Below are 16402 nucleotides of genomic sequence, written 5' to 3' on the forward strand. Positions count from 1 at the left end.
TTCAAACAGTGGTCCGGGGACCACCAGTGGTCCTTGAGGGGGTTCCAGGTGGTAGAATTGTTAACCAAATGGACCCCTATTATAGAGCTTTAACTCTCGAGAGGGTAACATGAAACCAAATGGACCCGTATTTTACGCTCTCAAGAGAAAGATTATTGTTAAACATCTGAAGAAGAATTGTTATTTTGATCCAACATTTTTCCTGTCATCTCTCCTACGGCACCGACATTAACCCTCTAAGGCCCAAATATAGAAATACTTGAAATAAAAATTTGAAAAAAATCAGATGGTGTTGTATGAGTAAGAGGAAAATGTAATGTTTTTTTCTAAAAAATGTTTGTGTAAGGTTTTATAGCCATAAATCATAAATCATGCTCTAATTTACATATGGGGGATATTTATCACAATATTAACATATATGTACATGTTCTAGACATTCTAATGATCAACCAAAAAAATAGTACATGCATTTTACTTATGTTTTTGTGAGGAATAGCTTCCATGAAAAAGTGAGATGTTGTTCGTCAAAACTCTGGAATGTCAGCGGGTGTGGCGGGTGTGAATGTCAGCCCCTGTGGGGGGTATTTATATGCAAATATTGTGGCCAATGGCATTGTAATACTAAACAATAGAATCCAATGGTGATGTTTAGGTGGTAGGGGGATTTAAACCTTTTTTTGGATAAAATACAAACGTTGTAATATTACAACAGTGGGCCTTAATACAGCATGAAATTGTGGACAAAAATCTTTATGCAACTGATAACAAAATATTCTTTGAGTCCGAGAAGCAAAATCTCATCAAGTGGTGGTCCCGTGGGCAAAAAATAAATAAATAATGGACCTTTACAAAAGGGTTTTAAAAACCACTGATTTAATAGAAAAAAAATAGAAGCAAAAATAGCAGGAAAAGAAAAATCAACCAACCTCGTTGGTGCCGTCGTTGGCGTTGACGAACAGCGGGCTCCAGCCCGGCGGCAGGGAGGTGCTGTCGATGCCGTAGCCGTGGTTCTGGGCCGTGATGAAGGCCTGGCCCGTCATCACGTTCAGCACCGGCTGGTTCTGACCTCTGGAGACCACACACACATTCACTTGAGCATTCATCCTGATTTTTAACCCATTTAGACGTGAGAACCCGATTCTACAAAATGTAAACTCAGCACAAAAAGAAAGGAAACTTGACTTCGGTCCATTATATCTCCCCTTTAATTATACCAAATGGTATTGAGTTTGATATTATTGTAATTGTTGATTTGTCACCTTTACAACAAAGTACAGCTTGTAAGGATCTGACATTCGTGGAATGAGTGGCACATCCAAACATGTGGGTAGCAAAAATGGTCAAAATGGCCTGGCAGGCCTGCAATACTGTTCTTTTGGTGTTCACCTTTGTTGCTTGGTGCATTGAATGATTGCACTCTCTTACAGTAATAAGGACAATAAAAAAACAACACATATTGGCCCAAAACGAGAGTAAATGCCAGCAGAACAGTATTGCAAGCCATTTTGGCAAAACTTTGGTCGGTGCTACCCACACGTTTGGCTGTGTGGTGCTCATTCCACTAATGCTGATGCTTACAAACTGTACCTTGTTGTAAAGGTGACGAATCAACAATAAAAATTATATAAAGCACAATAGCATTTGTTATTATTAAAGGGGATAGATATGGACCGAAGTCAAGTTTCTTTTATTTTTGTGCTTAGTTTATTCTAAATCCTAAAAGTTTTCTGAAAAACCTATGTTTCTATATCAGCGGCGCTCAATCTTTTTCAAATCAAGGACCCCCGTGAATTATATGTTATTGCCCGCGGATCCCTCATCTCAATATATTTTGTTCCAGGGACCCCCAGAAGCAAAGATTTGAGTTAAGGTTGTTGCACACTGCTGCGTATTTTCGGCCGAATATACTGTAAGAGTGAATTTTGCAACACGTAAATAAATAAATCAACCTCACGTTTGTGGGAGCGTGTCGCTGTTACTACATCTCAACTTTTCGACACCCGACTCTAACCCTCACCCTAACCTTAACCTCCGTGGAGTGAGTCGCTAACCCTCCGGTCGAAATGATGGGCGTTCGCAAAAGCGAGATTTCCCCACGTTTGTCAATTACATTTGCACACTGCCTGCCGCCCGTTTCGTATTTATTTTCGGACCACTGTGTCCCTTGCTCTCTCTATCTCTCTCTCTCTCTCCTTGCCCCGAAAAACGCATTTCGAAACGGAAGAACGCAACAGTGTGCAACCAGCTTTACACATTTTATGATAATAAAAAAAAACTAGTGCCACGCCGTGAGCTTGTATATCTGCTATTTTTGAGGAGCTAAAGTATAACATAATGGTTCCGACCTCTGGAGAGTTGACATTCCCGCATCGGGATTTTCAGTGGCGGAAAGTAACTGAGTACATTTACTCAAGTACTGTACTTCAGTACAATTTTGAGTTACTTTTACTTTACTGGAGTAGTTTTACTTCTAATCCCCTACATCTCAGAGGCAAATATTTAACTTTTTTTTACTCCATTACAAACATTTGAAAACTTTAGTTACCTTGTAGATTTATATTATTACAAAACAAACATTAACCACTTCTATACAGTATAGATTTTCACCATTACTTTTGTACTTTTACTCAAGTAAAATTACTTAGGCCTAGTAGAATTCCAGACTTTTACTTAAGGGTGCCCTCACACCAAAATACCTAGAGTGGAATCCGCCAATGCATTTCAATGAGAATGGAGCATTTTTGGCCAGTAGAGGATTTCTGCAAAAAAACGCTCCATTCTCATTGAAATGCATTGGCAGATTCCACTCTAGGTATTTTGGTGTGAGGGCACCCTAAAAGAGTATTTCTGCATTGCAGTATTGATACTTTTAGTTACAGTATACTACCACTACTTTTTCCACCACTGGTAATTTTTAATGACAATATATCTTTATTAATGTTTTCCAAATCTTTCATGCATGTGTTAACACAATGCTGTGCCCCCTCCAACTGTAGATTTTCCCCAATTGTTTTAATATTTTGACACTTACTTTGGCAATTTAAACATAATGTTTTCTCATGCCAATAAAGCTCCTTTGAATTGAATTGTGTGTGCTGTGCATATTCGTTGATGACCGCTTTCATCCAGCAGATGGCAGTGTGTAACCACTGTTACTGTATGGTGCTGAAATACATCTCAGAAAAGACTGACTGACTGATCTCCTTCTGGGAAATACAACTGAAATATGACTCGTGATATGCAGGCTCTGGAAGTGTATGATTCAAGTTTTCCTTTGTTTCCCATGGTTTAGAATGTGTCTAGTTGTGTAAAATATTCTAGTGTAAAAAGTAAGCACTTGTGCTTCATTTTCTGCTCTGTAAAGCGCTTTGAGCTGCATTTCATGTCATGAAAGGTGCTATACAAATTAAAGTTTATTATCAGAAGAACAGAAGTGACTTCATATGTAGTTTATTATTGGTATATAACAGGGGGTCCGGGACCCCTAAGAGGGTCCTCAGAGTTACTACAGGGGGTCCTCCAAATATTTGAGTGATAGAAGCTTTTTTTCTCCTTTTCTATATTAACCATTTGAGCCCTAGCATTCATATTCTGAGAACCTTTGCCAAAAATAGCAGATCTACAAGCTGTGAGCTTGTAGATCAGCTATTTTCGGCAAAGAGTTTTGGTACAGAGGGGGTAAAAGAGCAGACTAACTACAGAGTGATGCATTTTGCATCATCAGTGATGCATTTTGCATCATATGATGCAAAACGCATCACTAGTGCATGCTGAAATACTAAAATATCTAAAAACACAGATTGAACACAAAAAATAACTCAGGATTGTGTTGATGTGTCCCAAACAACAATAAAATAAGATTGGGTTGTCCCAGAGGTGAAGTTGTCCTTTAAGTATTGACGGTTCAAGTTGTTAAATATCTGGAAACACAAATTTAGATTAACCCAAAAATACACCAATGATTGTGCTGTCAAACGATGAAACTAAACTATGTGGTATCTATTGGTTGTGGGGGGTCCCTGCTTCATCTCTCTCTCGACTAAGGGGTCCTTGGCCTGAAAACATACCTGTTGCCCATGGGCAGTTTGTAGGACTTGGCTCCCGCAGCCAGAGCAGTGATCTGGTTTCCCATACAGATGCCAAACACAGGCTGGGTGCGCTCACTCTCCAGCACCTACACACAGGGGCGCGCAGACAATGTTAGAGAGGCAGGGGCTAAAATTCCAAAATTTTGGTGGCAAAAAAATTGTAGACCTCCAAGCTCACAACGCGGCGTGATACGACACTGAACTACGCATAATCAAGTCAATACTGGAGATGTGGCGTAACGGCATGGATTTCTACAACGAAAGGGCAATAGGCTCTATGCATATACACCATTTTGTTCTACTTCCGGGTGTCTTTCGACTTCCTTCACAGGTGTTACTGATGATACTAATCAAGGCTCTGTTTGATTTATTGCACAGTGGGTCTTGTAGCAGAGTGTTTCCAGTGAGCCAACATTCACAATATCAGTACCCTGACTCTGTTTGACCAGAATGGAACAGACCCTTCATTAGTATCATCGGTAACACCTGTGAAGGAAGTCGAAAGACACCCGGAAGTAGAACAAAATGGCGTATATGCATAGAGCCTATTCTTTCAACATAAGATGCTGCATTCAAGCTCACAGCACATCACATGACACGTTGTGAGCTAGTACATTTTCAGCAAGAAGATTTGGTGTAGAGGGAAAGGGGGGGGGAGGAGAGAGACTTTTCAGCTCAAAATGAAAAGATACATTTGGCGTCTCCTCCCCCATGATCAAACTTAATGCATTGTATTTCTTTTCATGTATTTTATGTTTGTTTTTTTCTCATGTTTTATTTTGAAAATCTTTTGAAATAATTAAAAGACTTTGTATGAAATGTTAAAAAAGGGGTATTTACTCTGCACCTACTGGGGTACAGGGGTCCGTACAGAGGGGTTTGGGGTGTGTGTTCCAGTACATTGTATACAAGGTTTTACTGTATATTGTTTGGGTGTGTTCCAGTGCATTGTATATACAGGGTTTTACTGTATATTGTGTGGGTGTGTTCCAGTACCTTGCGGACGTTGTCGATCAGAGTCTGAGCCAGAGCAGGGTTTCCTGGTCCGTTGGAGATGAAGAGTCCATCGTAGTCCAGACTGAGAAGGTCCTGATCCCACGGCACCAGGTGCACCTCTGCACCCCGCTACACACACACACACGCACACGCACAGTATTAGTAAGTATTCATTTTGAGTCCTATCCAAAGACTGATTAACCAGTAAGACTCCCTAATCGGGAGATAAGCGACCGTCAGGTCGCAGCGTGATTTTAGGGCAAAATGTGTAGGAGCAGTGTCCAAAAATGTGGTTGAAAAAAATCGGCCTGATGGTGGCGCTGAGTGTAGACATAGTGTGTACCGATTTGTGTGATTTTAGGGCAAAATCTGTAGGAGCAGTGTCCAAAAATGTGTTTGACAAAATCAGCCTGAAGGTGGCGCTATATGGGACAGATCCATGTTGATGAGATGAGTGTAGACATACTGTGTAGCGATTTGCGTGATTTTAGGGCAAAAATTGTAGGAGCAGTGTCCAAAAATGTGTTTTAAAAAATCGGCCTGAAGGTGGCGCTATATGGGACAGATCCATGTTGATGACATGAGTGTAGACATACTGTGTACCGATTTGAGTGATTTTAGGGCAAAAATTGTAGGAGCAGTGTCCAAAAATGTGTTTTGCAAGAATCCGCCATATGGTGGCGCTAGAAGAGGGCCATGTGAGAAATGAGGGGTGGGTTCTCCGCGCCGCCGGGGCGGACGAATAGGTACCGGCCCCGGCTCTCCCGGTTGCGCCTAGCCCGAGTTACGGCATTTTATGTGCGCTGCAGTGGCAGGGGGTCCTCCACTGGGGGCGCTACCACTTTTGCATCCGTTCTGGAGCACCAGGAGTCGGTGGTCCCCGGGAATTCCCCGTGAGCAGCCCCGTTGGGGTGGTCATTTGGTCATTTTTGCACATTTGGTCATTTTTTACATCTGGGGGTCCCCCAGGGACCTGAGCTCCGGGGGTCCTTGGAGGTTGTAGTTTGGCAGGCAAGGAGTGTGTGTGCAAAATCTGGCATGGATCGGGGCAACGGTTGCGGAGATATGAGCAGGGCAAAAGTGTGACATGTGACGTGTGACAGACAGACTGACTGACGGACTGACGGACTCACAGTTTGTGGAGGTTTTGATAGTAACTGCGACCTGACGGTCGCAATCAGTCCAGGGGCCTTTTTATGGATTCCACCAGGGGGCACTGTGGCGCATCATTTGAGTGTGGCTCAGGCCAAGTACAACTGTTCATTTTTTTTAACATGACTTGTTGAGAAGTGTGTCAGAAGGTCAAAAATGAAGGTCACTTTTTTTGATTGACCCCTGACATCGCTTTACAAATAGGCTTATATCTCTTAATCTAAGTCCCAAGGGGACCATTGTTGGTGAGAGTGAGGTACACTCTCAGGCCGTTTACTAAATTATCGTACCGTACATATGCTAGAAACTCTGTGTTTTTATTATGCCTTCAATGCCTTCATTGAATGCTTTAACCAGTGAAAAATAGCAGGTATACAAGCTCACAAGCTTGTAGATCTGCTATTTTTGAAAAAGTCGTGAAAATGTGTGCAAATCTTTGAATATATGTATTTTCAAAGCGAACGTTTGTAACTAAAGTTTTGCTTCTGGGTGGTCCCTGGAACTAAATATTTTGAGATGGGGGTCCGTGGCCAAATAACTATAAATTTGAGGGCCCTTGTCATGAAAAAGTTTGAGCACCACTGACATAGTAGTCTCTCAAGAACAACTGCAGCTCCAGTTAAGTGAAAAGGACCTTTTCTTTGACGATGGCTGGCCAGATTACTGACATAGAAACATAGGTTTTTAAAAAAAAACCTTAGAAGGATTCAAAAGACACTTATAGAATCGGGTCAAAATTCTAATTTTCACGATTTTTAAAAAATAGCAGATCTACAAGCTCGCAGCACGGCACTCGGTGCTGCGCTGTGAGCTTGTATATCTGCTATTTTTTGAGCGGTGGTAAACCGCTCCATAGAGTGGCTGTGCGTGTGTCTGTAGCCACTTTTCCTCCGCGTTTTGCCATAGCAATGTGTTTTCCTCAGCGTTTTGCCATAGCAATATGTGTGTGTGTAGCCATATTACATCACCAATTACATCCTAGACCTATCTGTAGCCACTTTTCCTCAGCGTTTTGCCATAACAATGTGTTTTTCCTCAGCGTTTTGCCATAGCAATGTGTGTGTGTGTGTGTGTGTGTAGCCATATTACATCACCAATTACATCACTATATCCTAGTCTTTTTCCTCAGCGTTTTGCCATAGCAATGTGTGTGTGTATAGCCTGTATTACATCACCAATTACCAATGGAAGACGTTATGCAAGTACGACCACCGCTCACTTCACATTGGGTGTGATTCTTTATATATTTAAAGCATAAAATATTGCGTAATAATGTGTTCAGGCCTAAATGTGTTAGAAGAAGTGCTGTGGCTCTGGAAAGATGGGGCAAAAATTGTCAAAATTTGTGGCAAGGTCTATCTATAGAATGGGAAAACGTCCGGGCAGTGAATGTGTTAAATGAAAGTTATTTTACTCCCAAATATGGAGATGACTGACTGGTCAACCTTCCTGGTGAAGATATGAGCTCTGCTGAGTGCATATTTATTTTAGTCTTGAGTTCCATCAGTCATGGCTGCCAGTTCCCACCTGATGTTGTGTGGGAGTTCTGACTGGCCCAGATCGTACTGAATAACCGCCAGCTTGCATAACGTCTTCAGACTAGGAATCAAGTCTAAGATAAAAAGGCCATCACTGCATCCTCCAAAGAGGATGATACGATCTCCCACCATGCAACAGCAGCCATTAATCATCCTTACTGGGCCTTCCCGCTTGGGCTTAACCGCTTTCCAGGAGAAGGTCTCTGGACTGAATTTCAACAGATCTTTTAAGGCTTTACCCCTACAGTTCACACCACCAAATACGTACAGCTCTCCATTGTAGGCAAAGGCTGAATGACTCCTGCGTGCTTCTGGAAGAAGCTGTGCAGAAGGCGTGTTCAGCCAGCAGTTGGTCTCTGTGTCAAACACTCTGATGGTGTTGTAGTAGTAGTACGGAAACTCCCTCCATCCCCCAAATACAAACATCTTTGTCCCGATGACGGTGGCAGAGTGACATGATGAAGCAGGTGCTGTAGTGCCTCTGGTGTTAATTAAAGACCAGATCATTGTGGTCGTGTCCAACTTGTAGATGTCATTAGTCCGTCCAGTCAGCTTGGTCCATCCTCCATGGATAAACATGACCTTCTCCAAGACACAGGCCGAGTGGTCGTACCTCCGCTCTGGAACAGTCCCAGAAACCATGGGTTTGAACCATCCGTGGGCGTCGACTTCAAATGCATAAAGCACATCGCAGTAACCTGTGTTTGTCCAACCTCCACACATGTAGATGGTATCTTCTACCAGCACAGCAGTGTGGAACTGGCGCATGCAGGGATCTTCAAGGGGACGTTCTCCTCTTCTAGTTGCCACTGGGGGCAACGTTCTCCATGTCAGAGACACTGTGTTGAAGATGTACACGTTGATGTGATCCTTTAGAGGTTCACTAGAGTGACCTCCGAATGAGTAAAGCTCGTTCCCCACAGCCACTGCAGCCTGATGACCTCCATCTTTTGTTTTTTCTCTCACATTCACCGTCCACTGAAACATTTGACACACCTACACCACTCTGAATGAGAACCCACCCTTAATGTCTCACTCTGTAAACGAATAGAGTTTTATAATGTGTGCCACCTTTTATACTGGATGCCAGTCTGCGAGATCAGTCATCTATGATGTCATTATTGTGTCATCATCCATATCTGGGCAGTTTCAGCCCTAGCCGTCTAGATCAGGGGTTCCCAAACTTTTTGTCCAGGGCACCCCATACATTTTTTTTTTAATCCGAGGCACCCCTACATTATAATTTTCACTCCCAGCACCTTATATTTATAGCATATCGTTGTTGTCAGGTGGAAACCATGTATGTCCAAAACTGTTCGTTTTCTAGTTATCATCTATAAAATGTACTATGATGCGAGGCGTTGTGTGCTTGTAGATCGGCTGTTTTCACTAGTTTTGTGCAACAGTCTTGTATGATGAAGCAGGGCTTTGCTTTACCAAAAGACGTCCACATTTGAAACTTGGAGATACGAGGTTTCTGGCCGACAGTGACGATATTTAGTGATTATGTTGCAAGAAAAACGTTGAGATAATAGCCATTTTGGTTAGAACTGACTGAAAATAACTTTGTCCAAATAAATTCCAAATATTATCAAATTATCTCGCGGCACCCCTGGACTGCTGTCACGGCACCCCAGGGTGCCCCGTCACCCACTTTTGAAAACCCCTGGTCTAGATAGAAGGATGGCTTTATTGCTTGCGCCAGCAGAGAGAGCAAGTACTGCGATATGTAAGTATGTATGTCGGTGTCCTCTCTAGGTGTCCTCTCTAGTTTAAGACCGTAGCCCAATCAGGGACCAGCATCTCTGGCAACGTCATCATTAACAGCCAATGAGAGATCAGTATTCCTGGTGATGCCAGTAGTGATGTCACTGGCATCGCCAGTGGTGATGCCAGTGGTGAGCGCACCTCATGGCGCGCCCTCCTGGCACACAAGTAGGCCATAAATGGGCACAAGTCCCAAGTTGGCACCTCAAGAGAGTGCAGTTCTAGTTTTTGATGCCGTGGTGGGGATTCAGGAGCCAGAGACGGCACGGCAATTTAAGTTACAGTACAGGTCATTAGAACTACAACAGGATACAATCATAGGAAGAGTAACAGCACAATTAAAACACTAGGGATGGAGCTTGTTAACCTTTATTGATAATGAGCACCTTATCGATCCTGTTTATTGAGCCGGGCTTTTATCGAGCCTGCTATTGAGCGTTTTCTAATATTTTATTCTGAACAGAACTGGTATCTTTTTTTTATTGGCCAGTTGTTGTGACTGAGTTTGTGGCTGACCACCATCTATGAAGATGACAGCTGACAAAAGTAACACATATTATCATTAAATATCATCCCAAACAATCATTCATTAGTGTGCAATATGTGTTAAATGGCTTTACATTATGAATAGTACTGTAACTGGCGAGACCAGTATGTTATACCAAAACTTTATAGACCAAGGTTATTCTCCTAAATAAACTGACCAACAGTACAAAGGCAGGGCTTTTGTACTGTAGATACTGTAGATAGATACTAAAGTATATAAAGTATATAAAATGTAGGAGTCTCAGATGTAATGTTGGAGTGCCTGTTGGGTAAATCTTTGTGCCCATGCATACATGGTGTTCCATACGAGCCCACACTGTTTCGTAGGAACAGTATTTCTAGTTGATAGTTAGATGTGTTCTTCTGTCCTTGCTTTGTAAACGGATTCATGCCTTCTCTTCCCTTACCTTCACCAGCAGCCGGATGATGTTGTGTTTGATGCCGCAGTCCACAGCCACCACTTTGATAGGGTTTCCTTTTCCAAACACTTTGGTTTCCTGGGTGTAGAACAAACAAAGGCTTTATGATTGTGTGGTTCTCAGAAAGAGAAAAGAAAAGGGGTGGGAGACATCTAATATAACTATCTATATCATATACTGTATAACACCTGACAAAGCCACAAGGCGAAACATGTTGTGCAGAAGAAAAATGAATAAATAATTAAAGGGGCACTCCACCACTTTTCAACCTATCTTCATATAATAGGTCCTCACTAATGTTCATGATAAAATATCACAATTTTTTTCTACTCAGTTTGGGTCTCATAGGAGAGCTGTGGGTGGCTCAAATCCTTCTACCGGTGACATCATCAATGGGAAATGCAAGCTAATAGAAACTGCAGGCTTTCTATTCCTGAAAAAGTGGCAATGTTAAAGTGGAAGCCATTGTTCTTGTGATAATAAAAATCTAAATATTTTTTTTCTTCAAAAATATTATTTAATTTTTTTTGTCAAACGATGATGTCACCGGTAGAAGGATTTGACAGCTCTCCTATGAGACCCAGACTGAATGGAAAAAAAAATTGCTATTTTATTATGAGCATTAGTGAGGACCTATTATATGAAGACAGGTTGAAAAGTGGTGAACTACTCCTTTAAGCATAGAGTCCTGTCCATCTTCTTTGGAGTGTGCGGTCCCTTCCTGAGAGAAGCAGTGGGAGTATTTTTTTTTTTCAGTGCTTAATTTGTCAATGAATAGGTGCCGGATCCCAGACTGCGTGCGTAAACGGCCGCATCCACGTTTTCTTTTTTTCCCTAAATGTACGCACCCAGTAAAATATTAGCAGCAACATTTGGCAAATATACTGTATGTGGGCCATCAGAGCACTGGTAGTCAATTCATCAATTTGGAATGATCAATCTGAATAACTGTCATATTCAAATTGTTAACAAAATTCTATGACATCATGTATACCGTTTGTGTATAGCTTGTCTATTGTGTTTCACTGTGTCACTTATGAAGCACCACATCAGAAAAATGTACAAGAAATTGAACAAAAACATAAATATAAAGTAAATAAAAATGCTGCAGCCAAAAGGTCTCTATTTGGAAGGATGAAAACATAAATGACCAAACAGCACTATTTTGATTGACAGGTAAGGTCCCGGATCCAATCAAATAGGTGCCGGATCCACCGGATCCAATCAAATATAGAGGCGGGGGAACATGTTCCCCCTCAAATTAAGCACTAGTTTTCTTTCTCATGTACTTCATCTTGCCAACCAGCACCTCCACCTGGATGTGCATGAAAGCTACCTGCTTGTATATCTATATGACTGTTTCACTCCAATAGTGGCGAGCAGCAGCGTTTTACCTTGGTAGAGACCTCGGGCAGTAGGTTTTTACAGTTGGGGTCAATCATCTCCACAGGCTGCCCATCAAACTCGATCTTCCCCAACATCGTGCCCTGGTGGGAGGATCAGGAAGCAGGCGTTAGAGTCAGCAGATGCAGAGAATGATCAGTATTTTGGTCATTGAGTGCTCAGGCGATATGTCGTTGTCGTCAGGCAACAACGATATATTCATATTTTAACGTTTTGTACTTTTCCGTGAATTAAAGCCAGACTTGATCATACTACAGTGTCACACACAAGCACTAGGGCTGGGTACGGTAACCGCCGTATTGCGGTATACCGCGGCATACCGCGGCCTACCGCGGTGTTAGGTTCCTTACCGTGGTAAAATTTAAAAAAAAAATGATAATAATAAAAGGTTTTTACTTCATTTTTTTATCTCCCCCCAAAATATATATAAGCTATACAGAGCATGCGAGCGGAGTGGGGCTATTTTTTATTGAGAACTAGCAAGTTTTTAAATGGGGAGAAGCGAGGACCGCCTGCAGCTCCATGCCGCTCTGCTCTGGGCCGCGTACGACATGTTTGGAAGCTCGGGCCATCATAGGGACAGAGTAGCCTCGTACAGAAGCAGCGTTAAACTTTCTCCATAATCCAAGTATGTTTATACATACCTTGTGGCAGTTTCTTTTTTATTCCTCCAAAAATATATAGGCTAGGCTTGCTTAACAGAGCATACGGGCGGAGCACAACTCAGAGGACTAAAACCAAAAATGAAACTAGCACTAGACACTGGTTTCTGTCACCTGACAGATGGGATTGTCGACTTAGAAAATCTTGAGTACTTTTTCGACCATGTCGCTGCCCGTCGGCGGTGCTATACAAGAAGCCTGGTAACTTAAAACGTGCCTACTATATGTTTATATCACCACTCAATCAGTACAGGATCAATAACCGTCTCATCTAGTTTGTTCACAAACAGTGTGCAGTATCTTAGAAGCCCCAGTAGCCTACATTACTATAGTAACCCGACACTGCACAGATCTACAAGCTCAGAACGAGTCGCGGACGCAACGTGTTGTGAGCTTGTAGATCTGCTACCTTCGAAGCCAGACCCGCTGCTGTGCTGTACGGGGAAGTGTACAGTATAATTCGGACTTATAGGACTGTGGAGCGCTGAATTTTGGGCAGATGATGGGAATATTTTTGGCTTATCGCCGAACCCTAATTAATAGATACGGGGGTGCGGTAATTACCGCAATACCGTCGGTAATGGGGAGACGATAACCGCGATAACAAAATGTCGATACCGCCCCAGACCTAAAAAGCACCAAAAGTAACAGATCCACATTCATGCCGCGTTTCAAGCTTGTCAATCTGCTACTTTTGCTGTTTTTTTTTTGTTTGTTTTTTATCCTGGAAAGTCATTCATTTTTGACATAATGAGGTTTCCACTCGACGGAGACGATATCTGAGATTTATTATAATAGTTAAGATAACAGATGTCGCTAATTACAAAGATATTTTAACCCATTTAGAACAGGCACACATTATAGTGTATTATTATTGTATGCTTTAACTATTGAAAAACAGCAGATACACAAGCTCACAGCGCGGCACCGAGTGCCGCGCTGCGAGATTGTAGATCTGCTATTTTTGAAAAATCGTGAAAATTTGAATTTTACCCGATTCTATAAGTGTCTTTTGAATCCTTCTAAGGTTTTTTTGAAAAACCTATGTTTCTATGTGAGCAATCTGGCCAGCCATCGCCAAATAAAAGGTCCTTTTCACTTAACTGGAGCTCAGTTAGTCTGTTCTTGAGAGACTACTGTGTCAGTGGTTCTCAAACTTTTTCATGTCAAGGACCCCCAAAATGATATGTATTTGGCCACGGACCCGCATCTCAAAATATTTAGTTCCAGGGACCACCCAGAAGCAAAATTTGAGTTACAAACATTCGCTTTAAAAATACATATATTCAAAGATTTGCACACATTTTCACGACTTTTTCAAAAATAGCAGATCTACAAGCTCGCAGCGCGGCACTCGGTGATAACAGATGTTGCTAATTACAAAGATATTTTAATGCGTACTAATAGAAGTGTAAATGTATTTACCCTGTCTCTGATCAACTTGGTCAGCATTCTGGTGTCCACCCCATAAAGTGCAGGAACCTTGAAATGAAATGAAAGATTGCAAAATGATCATTCCTGATAAATAATAAATCAAGCATCATCGCAGGGCGGGCAATATGACTTCAAATCACAATTATTTCAAACTTTTGTCAGTCACCAGACACCTTAATGAATTATTTATTTGTGAAATGAGTGTGCTGCTTGAGCTTGTAGATCTGCTATTGTCTCTACACCATTATACAACAAAGTATACAAGTGGTTAATTAGACTAATCGGTAATTAGTCTGTGTCGATTATAAACAAAATCTATTGAAATTGATACGTAAGAAATATCAAATACGGTATATAGTTTTTTAAACCTGCTTCTCAATGAATCGATTAACCTCCTACATGATCAAGATTAAGTTGTTGTTGGTTCTAAATATCGGTTTTGATATATTATCAGTTAATCACCCATCCCTATATAATAGTAGGGATGGGACGATATGAAAATATTATCGCGATTATCCAAATCCATTATCCTGGGGTGGAACATTTGCCAAAAATAGCCGATCTACAAGCTCACAACGCATCGCAACGTGATCTTGTAGATCGGCTATTTTTTGGCAAAGGCATTTGTGTCCCAATCTCACTGAGAGCCAGTCATCTTGGAAAGTACAGCTTTAGACAGGGACTGAAAATACTTTTTTTTTTTTTTTTCACTAAAATGTGATAAAGCCACTAAAGCATTTCATAAATTTCAGGCTACATTTCACTTAAACGCCAGAGCTTAACTCTGCATGTAAATAAGACTTTTTTTAATTAATGTGAGAGATCGTCAGGTCATTTGATAGAGAGTGAAAAAAGACTGTATCAAGTACGTATATTATAAGTACCTTTTACCAATTATAGAGGGTTTAAGTGGTACTGCATATGCAGCTCGGCAAATAAAAGGTGAATTGATCCCAGACCCAGTGCATGACGGAGGACGATATCACGATATGTTAAATCTCCACGATACGATTATCGTGAGTGTTTTTTTTTTTCCACGATAAACGATAATATCGCTTGTCGTTCCCATCCCGACGTAATAGTAAGTAAATATAGTATGCTGGATCCCAACCTTCTCCTCTTGGAGCCATTGACTCAGGGACTTGACTGAGTTCCAATGGCTGTACTCAAGGCTGTAGTCTTGCACCAGTAGACCAGACACCTATAAAAAACAAAACAAATGTTAAGTCATGACAGAAGACTGTCATGTGACTTGATACCAGTGTTTTTGATGCTATACTGCTAGAGTACACCGCCGTCTTGTGGGCAGTGTGCCAGGCTATGCCCTAGTGGGCATCGCCATCTTCTGTCTATAATAATTATTTCCCTATCTTTAGAAGAACGCCCCCACAGTCCTTCAAATAAATAAACTACATCTGTTTTCTACTTCCTGTGTAGCCTACATGGCCTTTAAACAAAGAATGGCACCGACATACATACCCAGCCAATCGCGGTACTTGCACGCTCTGCTGGCACAAGTAACTAGAAAGATGCTGCATAAAGGTGAAGTCACAAGAATGCTGGTTCCTCATTGGCTAAATGTTACTCTAAAAACTCGGACCGAGAACAACATGTGATAAATGCCCAACTTCAAGCTGCTGCAGTGTCCAAAGTCAGCACTCCCGTTATAAACAATTAAAAACATGCGCTGCACTAAAATAAATAATTGCATAAACACTTCTATGCCTGCCTGGTTGGTAGCCTAGCGCAGTGGTTCTCAACCTGTGGGTCGGGACCCTCAGGCGGGTCCCCAAATTATTATTATTTTTTTTTGGGGGGGGGGTCCCCAGATGATTAGCTTAATGTGAAACATTGTTTTCTCACTCAACAGTAAACAAACCAACATAAAGTGTAATTGTATAGAGGGTATCTGTAAATTTCTAAAGTGACAATTTAAGGCAGACCTGGGCATTGTGCGGCCCGGGGGCCGTATGCGGCCCTTTGGTTCACTCTGACCGGCCCTTGTAGGGTTAATGGCAAATTACAAAATAAACACATTTTCTAATTTGACCTCATGCATGCATGGACTAAAGCTGCATTTCTTTTATTTTGAAGTATTCTATTCATGTATTGTACATATGGACGCAATGCGTACATCAGCACGTGTGTGTGATCATTGGATCGTTGTCTCAATAACAAGCAGGTGGTCAGACTGGTCACACGTCAAGACGACCTGCCTTACCTTACCCATCAAAAATGGCTAAAGTGGCAAAAAAAATCGGACTGCTAAGTATTTATTTATTGAAGTCGGAGGTAAAGCTGTGTGTTTAGTTTGCGGGGAGCACATCTTGCGGGGAGCACTGCCTTTAGGCCCGGCCCTCCACAATATTTTCTGTTGTTCATGTGGCCCCATGGAG

General features: G+C 41.7%; 1 protein-coding gene across 1 annotated transcript in view; it reads right to left on the bottom strand.

Moving 5' to 3' along the window:
• The window catches only part of cps1 (carbamoyl-phosphate synthase 1, mitochondrial), a gene marked incomplete at both ends in the record, with an annotated part of 173311 nt that overhangs the window by 150750 nt on the left and 6159 nt on the right, over positions 1-16402 (bottom strand). The window contains 7 exons of the mRNA XM_080752916.1: positions 927-1068; positions 4068-4174; positions 5085-5213; positions 10495-10584; positions 11901-11993; positions 13998-14054; positions 15118-15207. Of these exons, the coding sequence (XP_080609042.1) occupies positions 927-1068; positions 4068-4174; positions 5085-5213; positions 10495-10584; positions 11901-11993; positions 13998-14054; positions 15118-15207 (708 nt within the window). The remainder of the gene's footprint in view (positions 1-926; positions 1069-4067; positions 4175-5084; positions 5214-10494; positions 10585-11900; positions 11994-13997; positions 14055-15117; positions 15208-16402) is intronic.

The sequence above is a fragment of the Nannobrachium achirus genome, assembly GCF_963921795.1.
Source record: "Nannobrachium achirus genome assembly, chromosome: 22".
Classification (NCBI taxonomy): domain Eukaryota; kingdom Metazoa; phylum Chordata; class Actinopteri; order Myctophiformes; family Myctophidae; genus Nannobrachium; species Nannobrachium achirus.